At 40.4% G+C, this 19,980-nt stretch overlaps 1 protein-coding gene across 4 annotated transcripts; it reads right to left on the minus strand.

Moving 5' to 3' along the window:
- Window positions 1-375: 375 nt before the first annotated feature.
- LOC139295007 (periostin-like) lies at window positions 376-19,108 on the minus strand. Of its 4 annotated transcripts, XM_070917054.1 has the most exons (25): window positions 18,900-19,108; window positions 18,081-18,179; window positions 13,375-13,439; window positions 13,086-13,243; window positions 12,818-12,982; window positions 12,549-12,695; window positions 12,189-12,330; window positions 10,747-10,959; window positions 10,488-10,622; window positions 10,135-10,283; window positions 9,498-9,634; window positions 7,997-8,127; window positions 7,669-7,799; window positions 6,478-6,580; window positions 6,314-6,381; window positions 6,158-6,203; window positions 6,034-6,069; window positions 4,590-4,645; window positions 4,299-4,517; window positions 4,226-4,259; window positions 4,098-4,133; window positions 2,293-2,337; window positions 1,959-2,045; window positions 1,817-1,852; window positions 376-1,131 (listed from the first exon to the last, which is right to left on the minus strand). In XM_070917054.1, the coding sequence occupies exons 1-25, from the start codon at window positions 19,016-19,018 to the stop codon at window positions 1,076-1,078; spliced, it is 2,613 nt and encodes an 870-aa protein (XP_070773155.1). In that variant the 5' UTR covers window positions 19,019-19,108; the 3' UTR covers window positions 376-1,075. The 4 variants fall into 4 exon arrangements, with proteins under 4 accessions (XP_070773155.1, XP_070773157.1, XP_070773156.1 ...); XM_070917056.1 differs by lacking the exon at window positions 4,226-4,259 and having other exon boundaries at window positions 4,098-4,138; window positions 4,426-4,645; XM_070917055.1 differs by lacking the exons at window positions 4,590-4,645; window positions 6,034-6,069 and having other exon boundaries at window positions 4,226-4,528.
- Between the last annotated feature and the right edge of the window lie 872 nt (window positions 19,109-19,980).

Here is a 19,980-nt window from a genome sequence, read left to right on the forward strand (position 1 = left end):
GATTTTAGATTAACTAATCTCACTGTTAGACACAAATATTGTTCAGTTTTACATTTTCATGTTTTTCATGATGCATTTTCAGTGACTTTTGTTTGGCTCCATTGTCAAGAAAACATTTTTGCTGTTAGCGCTTTCAGCTCTAAACAATAGAAAGAAAAGTCATTTTATATAAACACAGAAATCCTGCAATAGTACTGTGTGTTGGTATAAGATGATGAAGACATTTTTTTTAATGCAGTGCTACAGCTTCTTTTTAATTTGGCCACCACGTCCATTTCAATTTTATTGAAGCAGGTAGCAATATGGAAAGGTGACAATACTGTAATGAAGATTAGCTTTGTTTGGACATGGAAATCAAATAAAAGGAAAATAGTATTCTGAAGTCACTATGCACATTTTATTTGAGGTAAAAACAAAAATCTGATTGTGAAGCCTGGTTGTAGAAGAACATGCACAAGTCAAGCTCACACTCAACAGCATGAAACACTTTGGTTTTGTGGAATTTAAAATGACTGTAAGCTGTATAAAAATTCACTGTATTTTTTAATTACCATGTGATCATTTACAGACGTACAGTACAGCATCTAATGGTAGCAAAACACTGTTTGACACTGTTTCATTTGTCGTATTCATTAAAATGCATCCATCGTACAGAATGCGAGCACCATAAAAAGCATACAAAAATCTTCCCAAGCCATCTGTTTACAAAGTGACATGATTAAAAAAAAAAAAAACCTTTTAAAAAAATCTCTCAGTGGTAGAATATATCTCACCTTACACACCATCTACCCCACGGCAAAAGTTCATATTTTCCTCGCACACTTACATTACTTACATGAAGGGTTTTCTAATGTCATTGCATTGCTATTACACATCATGCCTATCACATACAGTATGGTCCAGATGGAATAGTAAACAATCATTCCTATTGGTGGTTTGAACAAAGAAATAGCTGGATTGATCTGATTCTCTCTATTGGTCCACAGTTTTTAAATCCTCCAGCACTCGACCAGGAGCACTGGAGATGCATTCAGTCTCTGCGGTGAGCCCGAAAGTGTCTTCGTCTCTGCTGGATTCACTCCCTTGGCTTGTGGTGACGCCTGACCAGCCTGGCTCTCCTCCTCATTCCCGCTGTGAAAGAAGAGACAGAGTTAATGGAGGGGAATCAGAGGCGTGAATGAAAACAAGGACAAAAGAAAACATGTCAAGGAGGAAAGATATGAGACATGTGAAGAATAGGTGGAAGGACTCAAAGGTAGATAATGGAAAGGAAAAAAATGAAAGGTGAAAGGAAAATCCAACATTGACAATTTGCGGTGAGATGGTTGCTATGGATATTTTTCTGCTGTGATTATGTGTTTTTTGGCAAACTCTTTTTAGTCTGATCCAACATTAGTGTTGATGAATGTGTCATCAAGAGTGGTGGAAACACTTACTCAAGTAGTGCACTTAAGTACAATTTTGAAGTAGTTTACTTGAGTATTTCCAATTTCTGCTACTTTATACTCCTATTCCACTGCAATTCACAGGCAAATATTACACTTTTTACTACAATACATTTATTTGATAACTTTAAGTTAAGCAGATTCATATCAATAATACAAAATATAATCTACAAATACATTTCTTTTTGGGGTATACTGCAAGATAAATACTTTTGCTTTTGGTATTTTAAGTAAAATGTGATGCTAATATTTTTGTATTTTGATTCAAGTCAAATTTGGAGTATTTCTGTACTGTGGTATTGCTACTTTTACTTAAGTAAAGGTTCTGAGTACTTCTTCCACCACTGGTCATCAACTAACTGTGCTCTTACCTGGAGCTTTCCTGGCAGCAGCGAATCTACCTCCCTCTGTGAAATGAAGAGACAACACAGTCAATCACTACATTTGGGCACACACATATGCAAGTACTACTATACGCAAAATCTGTGCAGACCTGTGGTTCTGAGTATTCACCTTTAATGATTTTGGTGATTCTCTCTGATTCCTCATCGATCAGATTTGGGTTGCCGTGGATGGTGGTGATCTTAGAGAAGTCTGGGCCTGAACGTTCAAAACAAAACCATCAAAACCAAAACGCAGAGCAATTTGTCCCTCACATACAATATCATGTATTGAGTTACACCAGTTTTAAAAATGCATTACATTCCCCTTTTCCACCTTGAAGTAACCACTTATCTTGCATATGAGTGAATACAGATTTGTAAGCATGATTACTTCAAGGAGGAAAGGACACAAAGATTTGAAATGAACCTGTTTGGTGTAAAGAGTTTGTGTAAGGAGACCCTACCCTCAATGATATAAGGCTCGTTCACCGTGGTGTGTCTGGATCCACCTTCAGACGGGCAGCGGAGAAGGGTGTTGAAAGTCACTTAACGACTTAGCAACTGTTCTGACTGACAGACGGACAGACTGACAGGTACATATGCCCCGTAAAACACCTCCTCCGCCACCGCCAACACAGAGTCAAATACAGATGTGTAGTATTTATAAACATACACACACTTGCACACAAAAGCACAGGGTACAAAGTACAGGTGTGCAGGGGGGCACTCAGCTCAGAAGAAGAGAGCAAATTATTTTTTCTTAGCCCATAAACTAAGCTGCAAGACACCAGTGAAGCAGTTGTGAAAACAGTTTAAAGCTCACCTGCACCCACACAAGCCAATGGCCCAATGGTCTGAGTTGGGCACCCCAAAATGGCACATTATATTTTGCACACTGCTCACACATACACAGCTGTATTAGACAGAGAATAATGGGTAATGATGGGACTGTTGCCAGAGAGAAGAACACTGACGGAGAGATGAAATCAGATGGATAAGTGGTGAGATGGACAGACATCCAAATCATGGTGCACCATGGGCAGTAGAGGAACATGAAGAAAAATGTGGCTTTATCTTTATGTAGTTATGTGTGCCCAACCAGGAGACGGGCTGTAAAAATCAACCTCCTTCCTCCGTAGCATCATTACTAAGCCTATACAAACATCATAAACCAGAATGAACTTGTGATGTTTTGAATGGTGGCTGGCCAAAGCTTGTCATAATATACTCTACAAACCTCAGGAACACAGCGTTCAACAGAGTCTTCTCTGTGTGAAACATATCTGGCTCTACATTATTGCAGCATGTTATTACAGACGATTTGTAGTTCTCCCCAAAAATGACAGCAGCAAGGAAGCAACATAAACTGCTCCGGCTATTAAACATTCATTGGCACTGTTTTTCTGTCACTGGCCTACTTCATGAGCCTGACTGTGATGGAAATATAGTTAAGTAGTACTGTTTAGAATAAGAAACTGAAGCAGTGAATTGGTGGTGGTACGCTTTACTTTTGAACCTCTAGATTTGCCTTGATACATGGATAGATGGGTCCAGCCTCCAATAAAAGTTCTGCTGGGAAATCCGACTTTGCTTATCTTCATTAGCAGCCAGTGTGGAGTTGATTGTACAATACAAAATTAGTTGTTTTTGTCTTTGTGGGGTAATAATGTAGCCATGTAAGCAGCTTTACACATATCTCATGATGGCAGACAGATAAATGTGAAAAGCTCTTACTGGTTTTCAGCCACTGCCTTTAGTGGATGTGACCATGTCCTTTTTGGTTTGCTGCAAACTAGCTAACAGTGAAACTTTGAGAAACTGAAGGCTCAGGCAGCAACAGAAACTCTGGCTGGCACAGAAGCACAGGACGTAAACCATCTGGGTCTTTGGTTTATCTTTGAACCACCAGTGGCAAGCCAAACTGCTAGCCTTAAAGACAAAGAAATAGCTGGAAACCAACATTGGTACCTAAAACAACCAAGTCACTATGCTGGTGACTTTAAGGAAGCGCTTGTATGATTGCTAAACATGCTTAGTGTAGCTTGCCTTTGAAGCTAAAATGGTGCACACCATGAAAATGATGTGTCTGATGACTTAATTGATGATCACCAAGGAAACGTGAAATGAAATTCACATTAGATGATGATGCTCAGTTAACTGCGGTCAACAGGACCTTAGATGGATTTGTTAAAAGAGCCATGAGAAGATGCATGAAAGTTCTTAGATCTAGACTATCATGCTCTCCAAGGGAGTGTTAAGAGAAACTGACCTGTGATTGTCTTTCCATCTGCATCAAGATGTCCACCTGCAGTGAATAAAATGTGTCATCAAATCCACGTCGAAACCTTTGAGAAGTCCAAATTTGATCATTTTCACACAAAATGTTCAGGAACTTACCGTCGATAACTCTTGTAATCTTGGTAATGGTAGGCTGTCCTTCAATGACCCTGGTTAGTTTTGTGGACGAAGCATCTCCCTCGATGACTCTGGTTAGTTTTGTGATTGAAGGATCTCCCTCGATGACTCTGGTTAGTTTTGTGACTGAAGGATCTCCCTCGATGACCCTGGTTACTTTTGTGATTGAAGGATCTCCCTCGACGACTCTGGTTAGTTTTGTGACTGAAGGATCTCCCTCGATGACCCTGGTTACTTTTGTGATTGAAGGATCTCCCTCGATGACCCTGGTTACCTTGGTGATCACTGGCTCCCCCTTGACAACCACCTTAGTGACTACTGGTTCTGTCTCGATGACTCTTGTTACCTTGGTGATGGTCGGATCCCCCTCGATGACCCTGGTAACTTTTGTTACGTCAGGGACTGTAGACAGGGAGAGGTAACATGAGCTGAGGCTGGAGCTACAGTATGTGAAGTTATCAATGCATGCAGAACAAATAAAGACTGATGTGTGTAGGATATTAGATTGCATCACTGAAAAGAATGGCTTTAATAACTGTTGCTGTTACGCTCCATGGTCTAGTGAGCTGCTGCCTATGGACAGATTTATTTTTCTACTCTATTTGTTGAGTCTGAAGCGTCACATTGCAGACATGTTTATATTACTATTATAAGTTTTGGTATTTAAAGAATCTTGTCTACTGATTTGGAAATGATGACAAAAGGAGAAAATGTGACATGCTACATAATCCTTCAACACATTTTTCTCCATTCAATGAATTCACATCTGGGGCCAGATATCTCTGTAAAACCCCACAACTCCTCTTTTGAATCAGCTTCAACAGAAACTGCTGCCAGGGACATTCTTTCACTTTCACTTTTCTTCTCCTGAGTGATGATTTTTTTATTTAACAGTTTTTATATGAGCTATAAAGAGATGAAAGTGGACAGATGTGTGTTTGTATCAGAGGGTCTCTAATCTTTGATACATGGCCTAGTCTGGTAATCAGTGACAAATTTATGTCTGTCTTTCAAACAATTAATTAATTAAGAGATTTTAATTTATGCTTAAAACTGTGGCTGCTTTGCTTTGTGAGTATATACTACTACAAGGATATACATGACCTAGATGATAGGTTATTCGACCTAAATTCGACCTCTAAATGGTTAAGATAATAAGGGCTTAGAGTATGAAATCTATTAATACAATGCCAAGTATAAAATATAAATTGTTATAGCTTTATCAAGTATAACGAATCCCCATACATTTATAGCATCAAATTGCAACCCCTAAAAATGAAATCCTCTGGAGGTCCAGACCTTCAGCTATATAGTCCAATGTGCCTAATTACCTTTGAAGAACAGGAATTCATCTCTCCTATGTTACCCAATACGTCAAGGCATGCTCCCATCTGTGTGGAAGTGCACTCAATGTCCAACATCCAAGAGTCCTCTATGGTCTCTGACTCCGTTACGCTTTGACAGCCTAATTACCTCATTCCTAAAGGAGCTGATTAAATATGCCAAGAGGTCCGAGTGGACTTAAGCAATAGTGAGAGTGGATAATGAGAGGAACAAAGAAGGAACCCATGGAAGAGGCCTGAGTGGAGTGATGATATGCATTTAATATGTCTGTGGCTGCAGGTCTGATTTCACTTTAAGAAGAGATGCTCATTTTTGAACAAGGAACATGAATTAGTTTCAAAGGCAGTCATGCCTTGTATAATCACCACTAATGATAACTATATTGTACAACCATGACAGATTCAAAATGAGTCTTTTAATCCCGTGGTTAGTAATAGCGGTCTTACCTGTTTCAATATAATGTGTAGTTGTGATGGTCCTCTCTGTGAAGTAACACAAGTAGTTTTAAGTAGTTGCAGATGCAGTAATATTCACACATCATACAGTGACAGTGGCACTAAGGAAACTTACTGAGGAAGGTGAGTGGGATCTCAGCATAAGAAAATCCAGAAACAAACTAAAGAACAGAAAGCAAAACAGAATTGAAGATATCAGACAAAGGACACACAATAAAAATATGTTTGATCTGTGCATATCCAGACATATGTGTATTTTCTTTCTCTCTACCTTTATCTGGATGTACTTTATTAGCTTCCTCAGGAGGACCAGGAGGTCCTGGCGGCCCACAGGAAGGTCTGTAAGTAATATGCATCATCAGAAGAACATAACATAATGTATCCCAGCACAGAGTGCACATTGCATGAATGTACAATAATGTATGCTGTTCTCACCTCCAGGATAGAGAACATTCTTCACCACATGGATCACACCATTTGTTGCCATCAGGTCACTGTCTGGCACATCCACAGAGTTGACATGAATAGAGTTGTTTACCTGGGAAAAGCAGGACGACAATGTAATCATATCTATTTTTAAAGGGTATCAAAAAACACATTCTTATTTTGTGAGCGTCAAATACTGTACTAACATCTAAATTCACACTTTTTCAAAGCGGTTAGGCGTGAGTGGTTTTGAGGTCAGGTAAGACTTAATAGGAATCCCAGGCAGTGTGCTCCATTGTTGGAAGTGAGATCTGGGAATTATATTCATGATTCATTTCCTGCAATTGAATTGTCTCCATGGAGGTGACTGAAGGTGGACATGCTGAATAAGTAAGGCATAGGTTTCCCTTCTCTGCTTCCTCTCTCCCCCTCTTACTTACTGAATTGAGCCACATCACTTTCAGCCTTACGTTTGAAAACCTAACCACATGTTTCCATGAATCACTGTCCCCTCTTTGTCTTTTGAGGCCTGAATAGCCTGCTCTCCTGTTGGTTAATTTCAAGGCCTGATATGAGACTGATAACCTGATAGCACGATAGAGAAAGAGAGAGGGAGGCAAAATTTAGGTAATGGGTGAAATGATGATAAAGCCGACATGAAGACTGATGAGGAAGAGCAAGGCAGACGGAGAAATGGCAGGTGGGGAGTGGTGGGTGAATACCGAGAGTGGGTGAAGCCAGGTCTTATTATTTCTGGCCTTTCTCCAGGGATGTCCAGCTTTGAAGTAATAGATTAGCACCGGCTCTTTGATGCTATTGTTTAAATGAGAACGTGGGGAAAGATTGAGTTTAAGTCAAACAATGGAGGCTCTGATAAAAGGAAAAAAAAGTGTTTATGTGTGGTCATTGAAAACTTGATGCCATAATACAAATATGCTCCTAAAGGAAGAATCAACCCTTGGATATTGTCTCCTCTTCTTCTTTACCAGAAGGCTTTTTTTTAAAGTGGGCAGTGATATATATAGTGAATAGCTATAGTGAATAGCTGGCAGCCAACTGGTCTGTGGGGTATTATCTTGGTTGCATATTTTATAAAAACCCCCACAACATTCTTTATGTGATGAAACAAGTATTTCCTACAGTGGGTTTATCCCTGCTTTTCAATGACCGAACTCAGTCCAGATGGCTGATTGTACGTACAGACATAACTTGCAGGTTGTTGCCCTGTAGGGTTTTGAGCAGATTGGTAACTCCTCCCTCTAATCCTCCATTGATGAAGATGCCATTACTGAAGTGATACAGCAGAATGATCCTCAAAGCACTCAGATCACCTGTGAATGACAACACATGGCAAGGCAAACATGAGCTACATACTGTACTGGAGCGAGCATTCTTGATATTTTCCTCTCCTCATCCCTGCATTATATAACTTTAAATCAGTACAAACTAATTTGACAGCAATCCCCAATCATCAAAGGGAGATGCATGAAAGGATGCGGGTATGTGTTCACTTCAGTGGAGTACTCACTTTTGAGCAGAGCAAAGTCCTCTCTACTGAGGCCATCAAAGGCAATGTCAGTTGGTGCAAAGATGGTGTAGGAGCCTTCCTGCTTCAGCAGATCAGTCAGACCTGCTGTCTCCATCAGTGACAGGAAAATCCTACATTTGTTCAAATAAAATTAAAGAAAGGAAAGAAGAGTCAACAATTCACACAATCAACATACAGTACTGGAGTGAAATGAAGCCTAAACTTAAGAGCAATGTGGAGGTTGAAATTTTACACTTCTGAGTTCATGGAAATGATAATGTTGATATAAAAATAGAAATAAAACAGAACAGAAATAAAAAATAGGTATTTTCAGCCTCACCCGTTTTTTTTTTTAACATAATGGTCAGTGACATCGCATAAGGGATTCCCTGACCCTGCCACAGTGCTTTGCAATTTTCAAGTTTTTCATCATGATGAACTACTGTGTACAGCACCAAGAAACCAGGAAAAGAACAACTCTGACTATAATGGCAGAATGAGCTGTGAGGAGACCAGATTATATTTCGCATTTGGACCAAAAAGCGGTCGTGTGTTGCTCATTTTAGACAGGAGGATTATAGTTTTGGCAATGTGATATGTATGGAGTTTATGTTGGGATTTGTGCGAGGCTTGTGCACTTGTGTGGTCCCATTGATCCAAACATCTGCTTTCCTGAGTTATTCATCATCAGCCTCTACTGGTGCCAATATCTGTCATAGAGCCATAAAATGTGAAATGTCTATGGTAAGGCATTGCCACTAACATTTGCTAAATTTATTGTGAACAACTCAAATTCTCACTTTACTTTTTAATGTCTCCTCACCCTCGACATTCCCAGTCCCTTATATAACTAGCAGGCTCATAATTTTAAATCTGTGTTCTATCAAATGTGTGAGTGCAAATGTTAAACCTCTTTGGTGTCCACACTGGCTGAGTGTCTTTATCATTGTTGTACTTAAACCGTGGTTGACCCCTTTCTGTATGTAATGTCCCTATTCCTCCATTACATACATAAATGTATATAGAGAAACTTATATATATATTAAATCTGGTCTCTACTTCATTTTTCACACACGGATACATATAGCATCGTATAATATGAAAAATCACATAATAAGCTACAACGTATTAATCACCTAATCGCTTCAATCATTCAAAAGATTCTCTTTTTCAATCGCTTTAAAGACACCAATCATCAACTGACTGTGAAACAAGTAGAATGGGACCCCAAGCACGAAACATCAGACAAGTCTTCTGGTGAGGTAGTAAGTGTTTACTTCTTGTTTCAGTATTGTGATAAAACCACTGAAATGTTTATGTTGTCTATGCCATGGTAAAATATTGTGTTGATGGAAAACTTATAAATAAAGTTGTTTTAAAAAGGTTACGTAGTCTCTCTTTAACCTTACAAATGTTTCAAAGTCAGGTAAGCAAATATGTTCAAAACAACAAATAAACAATGGTTACATCCAACCTGATTAATAATGAATGTAGTTCTTACTTGAACCGTCCGTCAGCAATCAGGAGCTCGTAGATAGTTTTCTCGGCAGGTTTGATGAGGGACTTCATAACATGGAGGGCACCATTGCTTCCCTCTTTACTGCCACGCACCATACATGAATTTTCTATGCACACAGCCTAACAAAGGGAGCACATTCAGACGGCAGGGTTACAGGCCTAAAAGTCACCGTGCAAATCTGGTAACTATTTAGGTTGGGGTGGGGGACTGTCACATTGTCCTGTCAAAAAGAAGAATACAAACGTTTCTGTGAGGAAATTAAACCCAGTTGTTTCTAATATCTGAATCACCAGAGCAGAAACACACTACATCTGCCAAGAGCTGGACTAATTAGCTGTTTTATTGCATTTGTTTACAGTTCAAAGCCGGCAAGATCATGTTAACACTTGGTGAGAGGCCCAGTAATGGCTTTCAGATTTCCAATATGGAAGCCGTTGCTCTCCATTGTCTTTCCATCACTTCTTATTTATCTTTTTTTCCTGTTGCTTCCTGACTCTGTTTGACTCTGATATAACAATACACAAACACAGACACACACACACAGACACACACACACACACACACACACACACACACACACACACACACACACACACACACACACACACATAGTTCTCACAGTGCGGTAAATGAAGACTCTGAGCAGTTTGCCAGCCAGTGTTTCCAGCAGCTGTCCATTGTAGAGTTCACTCAGTGTAACTTTCAGCTTCAAGATGTGGTTTTCCAAAATGTATCTCAGGAGACTCTGGTCTTTTGACATCACCTCGTCTGACAAACACACAGAGAAAAGTTACAGATCTAAAATGACTCGGATAATGATAGATGCCAGTCCTGATAAAATATTGAAAATGAAATGAGTATGAAATGAGTTAGCATATCTTTGATCTGGGAAAGACAAAATATGAATTCTGAATTCTCTAAATCACTGTGCCACATTGCTACCCATAAGAACTTGTTTGGAGATCAACTCACTAGTGAAGGCAGCGTTGAGAGGAGCAAGGAGTGTATACTCCGTCTTCGGACCCATGGCAGCGGCTAAGTCCAATTCCGACACCATGTCGCTGAAAGTGCTCTGGGAGTCTCCCATCAGCTCTATCCCTTCCTTGGCTGATATGAATCACATAAACATGACATGTTGGTGATCATAGGAAAACGATATAGTCAAATAATTTAAACAAATGTTAATATTTATTTAGGGAGAAGTTGGATTAAAATTCAAGATGTGTTATACCTGAGTCAGGGATGAGCACCTGGTCGATGAGGTGGATGACACCATTGGTGGTGACAATGTCCTTCTTCAGCACCATCTTGATTCCATTGACTGTCAGACTGTCGCCGTCACAGCCGATCTCTATGGTGCTGCCTTCTGCTGTCTCATACACTGACCCTGCCATGATTGCTTCTGAACACTGGACACTGTTCAACAGGTGGTAGTTCACCAGGGCTGAGTAGGTGGGCCGAGGTTGTGATGGAGAAAGAGGGACAAAAATAGAAAAAGTTGCTGATCAGATTTCTCACTTTTACAGACTTTGAGGGCTGCCTGTAGTTATTTTTGTAATCTGGTTATGCAATCCAAGGTTTACAATTATGGCCATTACTCAACACACGGACACACACACACACACACACAAATTCTTTCAACTCTGTTAGAAATATTTGGGCACTTCTATCAACATTTAGATATGGGATTACTGTCAAGCTAAGCAAGTAAAAGTGGCCTGCAAAAGCAATGCAATGACAACATGAAAAACCTTTCCAAACCCACAAAATTTCTAATGCAATCAGTCTTGAACTGCAGGCCAAATTACTCTGTGGTCAAGACAAGGCACTAGGCTCCATATCAGCTTTACTTTGGAGGCTGTTCTTACGTGGTTGGTCAGCAAAGCCTGTCTGCCAAGTGTCTGAGAATTCATCTGAGGTTATATTGTGTCCCCAGAGGGGACTCACTGAGGACACCGCAGACTGGCTTCATATTAATAGACGTTCCTGGAAGGCCAGTGACTCAGCAAATAAGCAGATAAGCTGCCACTGTGGAGACATGAGTTTCACGCTTTCATTGTGTGGTTTGTGGAGAATTTGATGGGTATATAAGTTTAGACATACCTTTGGTAGGAATTTGCAGAATGGGTAGATGGTTTCAGTGGTTGACCATGATTGCCATCATAGTTTAGCGTGTTAGCATGCTAACATTTACTAATTAGCACTAAACACAAAGTAAAGATGAGGCTGATGGAAATATCATTAGTTTTGCAGGTATTTAGTCTTAAACCAAAGGATTGGATAAATTCAAAGTTGAACCTGATGATGGGGCTATATGAAAGGGGATGTCCAAAGTAATTACAATTCATCCCAAAGAGGACATAGATTTCATGGCAATCCATACAATACTTTTATTTAACTATAAACCAAAAATGTGATGTCATGGGATCACTACAGTCAGTAAGATTCATCCTCTGGGGACCATGGAAGTCTGTACAAACTCTCATTGCAATCCATGCAACCCATCCAATACTTGTTGAGCTATTTCAGTCTGGACCAAAGTGGTGGACCAACCCTAGAGCCGTCCCATTTTAAGCCACCTTGGCTAAAGATACTCTCTGCACACCTAAATCAACCAAAGGATGTTATGCTAGTAGTTTGTGTCATCATTAGTGTATCAGATGTACAATGTACCTGCAATAACAGCTTTGTCTCCCATGACACGCTCCAGGTAGCCTGGGCTCAATCTGTCAAAGGCTTCATTGGTTGGAGCAAACAGAGTATAGTGGCCAGGCTGGTCCAGCTTGTCCATCATACCAGAAGCCAACGCCGCAGCCTGGGTAAAAAGACAGTGTGTCTCACATGTAACATTTAGTCATACTGCGAAATACTAAACATCATTAAACATTTTGCTAAAAGCATTGAGTTTCCCACTGATACTGCTTTTAAATCGGTTTTATCAGTTTTTTCACTTCAAGCACGTTAGTCAAATCTATTGTTGGAATTGTAACCCATTTTCAGAGATCAGCTTAGAGTGCTGTGCATTTTACATACATTGAAGGAGGAGAGCTCATCTGTGACATCCAGCACGTCCTTGATGTTGTTGCCCACAGCAGTGATGACCCGATCAATGACATGCACCACACCGTTTGTGGCCACCTGGTTACCATGGATGATCCGGGCACAGTTCACTGTTACAATCTTCACAGAGAGGAAATTTAAAATTAAGCCAAGACCATTACGGGGATCAGACATCATCGGAAACGTAATTCAGTCATGGATTCATGCAGTCTTATGCATTTCTACGCTGTGCATAAACTGACCCCATTTGAGTAGTGGTTGATGTAGAGCCCCAGGTCACTGTACATGGAAGTGACAGTCATGTCGTTCTTCATGTCTTTGGTCAGAAGACGGCGGTTCACCATGTGGAAGTGAAGAGCATTGTACAGCTCGATGTTCACGTTGCTCACCAGAGCAGACCGTACAGTCTGGGTAAATCACAACATCAGTTAAATGAAAGTAAGTATGGGAGTAATTATTGTATTTAATTGTATTCCCCCAGAAAATGTTATAAACCTCCAGTTTACTTACGGGGTCCAGCTGATCCCAGGCTTCATTGTTTGGTGCAAACATGGTGAAGGAGCCTTTGCCTTCAATTTCCTCTCTCAGCTTTGACATGTCAGAGTATTGCTGTGTGGTCGTAGCCTTTACGAGCCCCAGCGTACCATACACATGGTCAATGGGAGCCACTAGAGTGGAAAGCAGAGGAATTGTTCATGCACAGAAACAGACCATAGTACAAATTAATTACAATAAAAATAATGTACATGGGATATTAATAATATTAGACCAAATAGGGGCTGTGGTGAGAGCCACCTACCTGCAGGGCATCCTCTCATGCCCTCCAGCTTCATGTACCCAGGACAGCACTCATAAAGGACGATACTTCCAAAGAAAAAGAAAAGCAAAAACATGTTAGACTCATGAGTGATACAGTAGATTTAGCTGATCATGAAAAACATAAATTAATGTCATTCAGGTACAGAGGAGCTGTACATTATAATGATTCACTGTTTTGCAACAACCAAAAGAAAAATGAAACGTTGCAAGATGCAATGTGAATGTAATGCAAGTTGAGAAAAGCAAATAATCTTGCCAGATCAACAAAGCATATGAGAGGAAAAAAAAACAACCTCTGGAGCTGTGATGGGAGAGGATGACGAGCGCTTGGATTGAGAACGATGGAGACATTTGAAACGGGAGAACAAGGCTACATAAAGAGGGGATTTTACTCACCAAATAACAAATCCATAATTGGGCAGGGAACATTTGAAAATCAGAGAAGAAGAGGTGATGGTGTAAGAAAACATCCATAGAAGCAAGCAAGTCAAGGAGAATAAAAAAAGACAAGAAAAACACCATTAACATGAAAGTGGTTCATTAAACACTTCCACAAGAAAACTGGCAACAACTCCCAGCAGGCCAAACACAGAGAAAAGCTGAACTGGACTCAGAAAGAAAGACTGGCACAACACACTTGCTTCAAGTGAGCCAGGCAACATCATGTCCAATATCTCATGCAACAGCAGTAAACCCAACACATGAAAAACATTAGACCAGTAAGCAAGCCTCTAGCTCAACAGCTTCAAACTATTTTGTTCTCTCTCTTCAAAATTATTGTTCAACAAAATATGTAAAGTCACATTAGTCAAATCCAACAGCATAGAGACTCACGGCTACCACATTCCTACAGAAATCAGAGCTTTACAGTATATATTCATGTAGATACTGTATGTTAACATGAAAACCAGACAGGGGTGTCTGCTTCCCCCCTGTCTGGTTCTCTTGGCCATTAATCTAATTCGCAAGGAAGTCTCCAAGAAAAACAAAATCTTGATATACAGTCGACTTCTTGTGCCCGTGTAATAGATTTAGATTTTTGGGGTGGAAGGAACAGCTTATGAACATTTGTGAAAACAGAGCTCAAGGAAGTAGAAACATCCTGGCAGGAAGCTGAGAGGACCTGCTAACACCAAGCAAAGGAGCTGTGCAGCTGACCCATGCTCCTAAATCAGTCGTAGGGTTTACGGGAAATCAATTTATTCTAATCTTATGGATGACAGAATGAGTTGTGAGAAGAGTGTAAGTGTGAGCCACAAGTCAGTATTCAATCAAATTTAGGTTGAATGGAGGAATAAATTATGATTTTTACTGAAAATGAACTATGAACAGTAATCAAAGCAGACATGTGATTGGGACTCATCCCAAGTAAACACAAGTCTCCCAAGATGCAAACAAACTAGCAGTGAGTCAACTTTGGATGCTCAACAGTGATCCACCAGAGAAACAGCCACGGAGTTCCTGAACGCTGGAATACGTTTAATTGGGGTTTAACCCGAAGCACTTAATGGGTTCCAGTTGGAGCTGTCAGTGTGTTTGCTAAAGAGGTTTGCTTCGAGAGCTTATTACACATTCAGTGCATTTGGGGCGGTGGTTTCCTGCTTTTATGTTTTCCCATGGAAATACTATGTTTCTATATGAACTCTGTGCTTTCTCCACTGGGTTCACATCCAAAACAAATAACTGTTTGCTTTCCTTTCACAAATGAACGGTAGTGATATATTATGCAAGAGCAATCCCTCCCTTCGTAGCCCACTTCAAACACACACACAAAAAGCAACATCATTCACTTTCTCCGTTCAACTCAATGACTCACATGTTTTGGCAAACCTCTCTAATCCACTTTAATCAGCATTTGTGTGTTTATGGAAATGTGTGTGTTGATATTGAATGTTGTGAATTTGCTATTTTTGTGCACACGGCCATGTCGCGTATAGAGCAATCATTCTATGCTTTGACGCTAATTGTCATAATGTAAAATACATAAATATCCATGCATAGCTGGCTGTCAGGAAGGTATGAAGTCATTGCTCCCCGGCGAGCTCTGACAGGATAATGGATGCAGTGCAGGCCAGAGACAGAACTAGCCAGCGCACCGCAACCAGGCCTCTGGCAGTGTCACTGCATGAACCGGCTCAATGTGGCTTCCAGATGAGCAGATGTGCAAACACAGGGCATGAGAGCACACGCACACACATATACTGTGCACACACAGGAATACTAGGTGGGGTTGTCTGGCATCAGATAAAAACAGTTTTTTCCTGTTATGTAATCAGCAATCCACAGTCTCTCTCGTGTCCTCATCAAGTGTTTTTTTTTCTTCAGTGCCAGCGGCTTCCTGAATACTGAATACCAATGTTTTCCTTTTTTTTTTTTTTTACAGAAGAATGGACTAACTGTAAATTAAGATATTATAGCGTTATCACTTCTCTGACATTATTATGGCTTATTGTCAAATTAGCTTGATTTGAAGCACTGGTCCTCTGCTCCCTGCATGTTGTGTCTGTCACCTACAGCACATCACTTTGAAGAAAATTGCTTCCACCTGAACCTCCAGCAGCTCACTTCAAGAGTACTTTGAGAAAATTTAAGCATTAAGAAAACCCCATGGTATCATTTAACTCCAGAGTAGATAATTAGAAGAACAGGAGATTCAGTCCAGGTATTACTGCAACTGCTGCACCCTCAGAGCTTGTTTAAACTCCAGCTTGTGCCGTGCACCAGCCTGCAGTGAACACTAGAACGTCAATAGCAATACTGTAGACCCAAACACCCCCTCCTAATCTCTCATCAGCACCAAATCCAACTCAGACATAACCACAGCTGGGTGGATTTCCTCCACTGCTGCAGAACAATGTCCCCACTGTGACCACAGACAGAAGGAGAGAGAGAAGCAAGAGTTTTCTGGCATTGCTCAGTTTTTTGTCTGTGTCTGTTCTATTTTCTTTTTGTTTTACAAATGTTTATATATTTTTTATATATTTGATGAATCTATGTATGGTTAATATGGTCTCATAAATCATATATGTTTCTCCGTTTGACTCTCAGTTTGCTAAAAGTCAAAACAGTGAAAATGGATGAAGTCATGTTTCTGTTTTCTTTACAGTTATGTTTTGTTCGTCTGTTGGTTGTTTCTGAAGGCAGACATTTTACCTTTAACATGATTAATTTTTTCAGTCACATCTTTTGGCTAACTAAAATCTTTTTCATATCAAACCTTGAACTTGATAAACTTCTTATCAAGTGAACAACAGATTAATGGGATTTGTTAAAGATAATGTATCTTAAGCAGACCAAAAGACAAGAACAATTAAACTTGTTAGGTACTCAGAAACCCTCATTATCTTCCTGTTATGTTCCCTCATGTTATATTGTCTTTTTTTTTTTGTTGTAATTTCTGGGTGGTGCCATGTAATGTTATCTCAGTATCGGAGTACTGCATTGGGAGAAAATGACTCACTTCTGGACTAAATCACTCTTTTATCCGTTCTCCCTCTCATCTCCTTATTTTCAGACTTATTCTAACACAGCAGCAGGTGTTACATCTGATTGCACGACCAAGAGAAGGTGTGTTTGTTTGCATGCATGTGTGTTCTTATATGTGCACGTGTTTGTATGATAGAGAGTAAGTGAGAAAGAGTGTGCAGTTTTTTTTTCAATCTCCCACCACAATGCAGTCACCTACAGGGCAGAACAGCTCCAGCCGAGCCTTACACTCCATCAACGCAGCAGTGGTTATATTTCACATAACAACATGATATTCAAACACTCTATTCCTTTTCTGGTAACCACAACATTTTGGATTATTAATATCTTCAAATTTTTATAGTTTATCACTGAAATCTGAAACAACTATGACTCCCACTGTGGGACAGAAAACTCTCCACTTAAACCAGCAGTATCAAAATAATCTTAGTTGTGCTTCTTTACAGGTCAGAAGGAGGAAAATTTGCCTCAAAATAAAGAATAATTTAATTTCAAAACTCACTACCCACTACCCATGCCAAGAGCCCAAATCTGTTGAAACTAGAGCTGCAATATATCATCCATTTCACCAAACTGCAGATAAACACTAGAAGCATATAGAATGATTTTTTCCTGAGCACCTGAAACATGTCAGAAGAGAAGTGGGGCATCAATCACTGTTTAGTTTACAATATCAACTGGCCTACAATAGAGCAAACCCCTGGCCCGCAGGCTACACAGCATGCCCAGACTTGAGAGGAGGGGAGGGATGGGTGAGGGCAAAGAGAGATAGTTATACTGTATATATAAAGATTCCATGTGTAGGAGAGCTTGGAGTCTTCTCTCAAAACTCTCAAAATCCTTGAAAAGACACCTTTAAAATGTTTGAAATTCCATCTTCGTCATAGTCATGAACAAAGAAGGTTCAGGTGAAGAAAGTGAGACAGCTACGCATTCAGGTGACTCCAGTCAGGAAGAGCCTGAGGGTCCAGAAAACTGGGGTCATACAGAGCTGACCTTGGCTGTTGGAAACATAATAAAGAGGCGACTAGGTGAGTACTTAAGTACTTAATGTTTGTCTGGCTTACTGCCGTCTACATGCAGGATGTGTGGAAGGTGGGAGTGGTTTGCAATTTGTGTTCTGTGCAAACAAAATAAAATAAATAAATAAATAAAAACATGTAGTTATTCAATCCATTCAATCTTTTGGTAAAGACTTACGCCTTCTTGCCACAGATGGAGCCTTTGTACCAGTTCCTACATGTGCTGAAGTACTTCTTTTTAGTCCCAGGGAGCTGCTGCAGAGCGCAGACATTGGGTCTGCAAGAGGAGGGAGGGAGGGAGGGAGGGAGGGGAGCGAGTGACAAAGAAAGTGAGAAGGGGTGGGAGGATGGGCAGGTGAGGCAGGATGTGGGAGAGCGTATGAGGGTGGAAGAGGGGGGGGGGGCAGACAGGTAAGGTGATGAAGGAGGGACAATGAGATGAGAGGAGAGGAGAGGAGGTGAGGATTGTTCAGTGAAGGTATGACATGTAATTAAAAACATAATTTATACATGCCAAGGCTCATGTACAGCGTACACAATGAATACTTTCATTTTGTTTGAACAACCAACAATCTGAAGCTTATACTTCAAACTCTTATTCTGTCTAAATCTGTCTTAATAGAAGTTAATTTCACAAAGCAATGGACTTCCTCAAACTTAATTGAACATTTTTCATTCATAATTAATTTCAAACACCAAATTGGGCACATTATTAACAGTAGAAGAGTGAATGACTGTGAGAGGCAATATTGAATTTTCCATTATGGCTTGAATCAATATTTACATCAATGTGGCTGACCTGTTTCTCGACCTAGAGTGAGCGCTCTGTGATTTTAAACCACCTTAAAGCATAGCACAAATACAAAATCTGACACGCATGGCACGTCACCTTGTTACTAAACATGCAATGTATGTTCTCACATCTGCAGACAAATGCAAACAAGTTGATCAGGATTATTAAAACCACCAGTTATCCCCCCATGTCCCATGTGCTTACCCTTCCTTCCTGGCCCGTATGCGACTGTGGGTGACTATCTTGTCATAAGCTGAAGAATCCACGCTCCCTAGAGAGCAGAGTGCCACCAGCACTAAGGTCACCACCAGCAGCTGATGCATCCTGTGGAGTTATCCGTCCTCTGTACTGCAAGGGCACAAGCACACACTCCTCTTGTCTTTTAAACACACACACACAAACACCCGCACCCCCCAAAAATACACAGGAGATATGGGAGTGTGAGTGAGAGAGGGAGCTTTTATACCAACAAGTCTCTCTCTCTAACACACACCCGCACCCACCCACTCTCTTTTTACTCCCTCACTGTCTTTTCCATACCGCTATGTCCTGCTCTCACCCCCACACACCCTTCTCCTCAGTCAGAAGTCCTCCCTCCACCCCTGACTCGAGCATGAGCTTATTGTGCCCCCCCCCACCTTCCTCACATTGTTTCACATGACTCTCTCATAAATTTCTCATTTACCACCATCACACCCCAGTGCACCGAGGACACCCTGTAACTCAAACTTTACATTGCTCTGCACTCTTTAATGACAGCTTGTCTTCCAACTGTGGATTGTCCTTTGAACGTTTATTAGACTGCTAAGTAAAACAGAGGTTTTGACCCATGCATTTGAGATTGATCGAGTACTTTGAGAGGGGAACACACTTGGAGCTCCCATTGAAAGATACACAAAAATAAACCTTAAAACACCAATAAATACACATAAAGGAATGAGTTATAGTGACCAATTAAAAGTATTTCAATTCCACATTCACGCCTAAGCACACGCACACAGGCAGTAAGCACACCTCTAATATGTGCCCTTGGGCAACAAAATATGGGAATTAAATTGACTGAAATGTTTTTAATAGGCTTGAAAATAAGGTCGTAAATCAAACTCAAAGACCCATGGTGATGAATCTGTGTAGATGATAGGTTTACACTTTGCTTGACAGAAGCCTGACTGTGTTTTTATCATCTGTCCCCAGGGATACCACTCTCCTCCTCATTACTTTTACGATGTGGATTCATCATTTCCACCAGCCTTTCCTCCCCTGATCTCCCGTTTGCGCTCCAGCT

This window comes from Enoplosus armatus, chromosome 13, assembly GCF_043641665.1.
Source record: "Enoplosus armatus isolate fEnoArm2 chromosome 13, fEnoArm2.hap1, whole genome shotgun sequence".
Taxonomy (NCBI): domain Eukaryota; kingdom Metazoa; phylum Chordata; class Actinopteri; order Centrarchiformes; family Enoplosidae; genus Enoplosus; species Enoplosus armatus.

Excerpts from the sequence above, each read along its gene's own strand:
- LOC139295007 (XM_070917053.1), bottom strand. The coding sequence starts at position 19,018 with ATGCATCAGCTGCTGGTGGTGACCTTAGTGCTGGTGGCACTCTGCTCT. Across the intron at positions 6,070-6,157 it reads GATCCCACTCACCTTCCTCA|AGAGGACCATCACAACTACA; the intron begins GTAAGTTTCCTT and ends GTTACTTCACAG. Across the intron at positions 1,853-1,958 it reads AATCACCAAAATCATTAAAG|AGGGAGGTAGATTCGCTGCT; the intron begins GTGAATACTCAG and ends TTCATTTCACAG.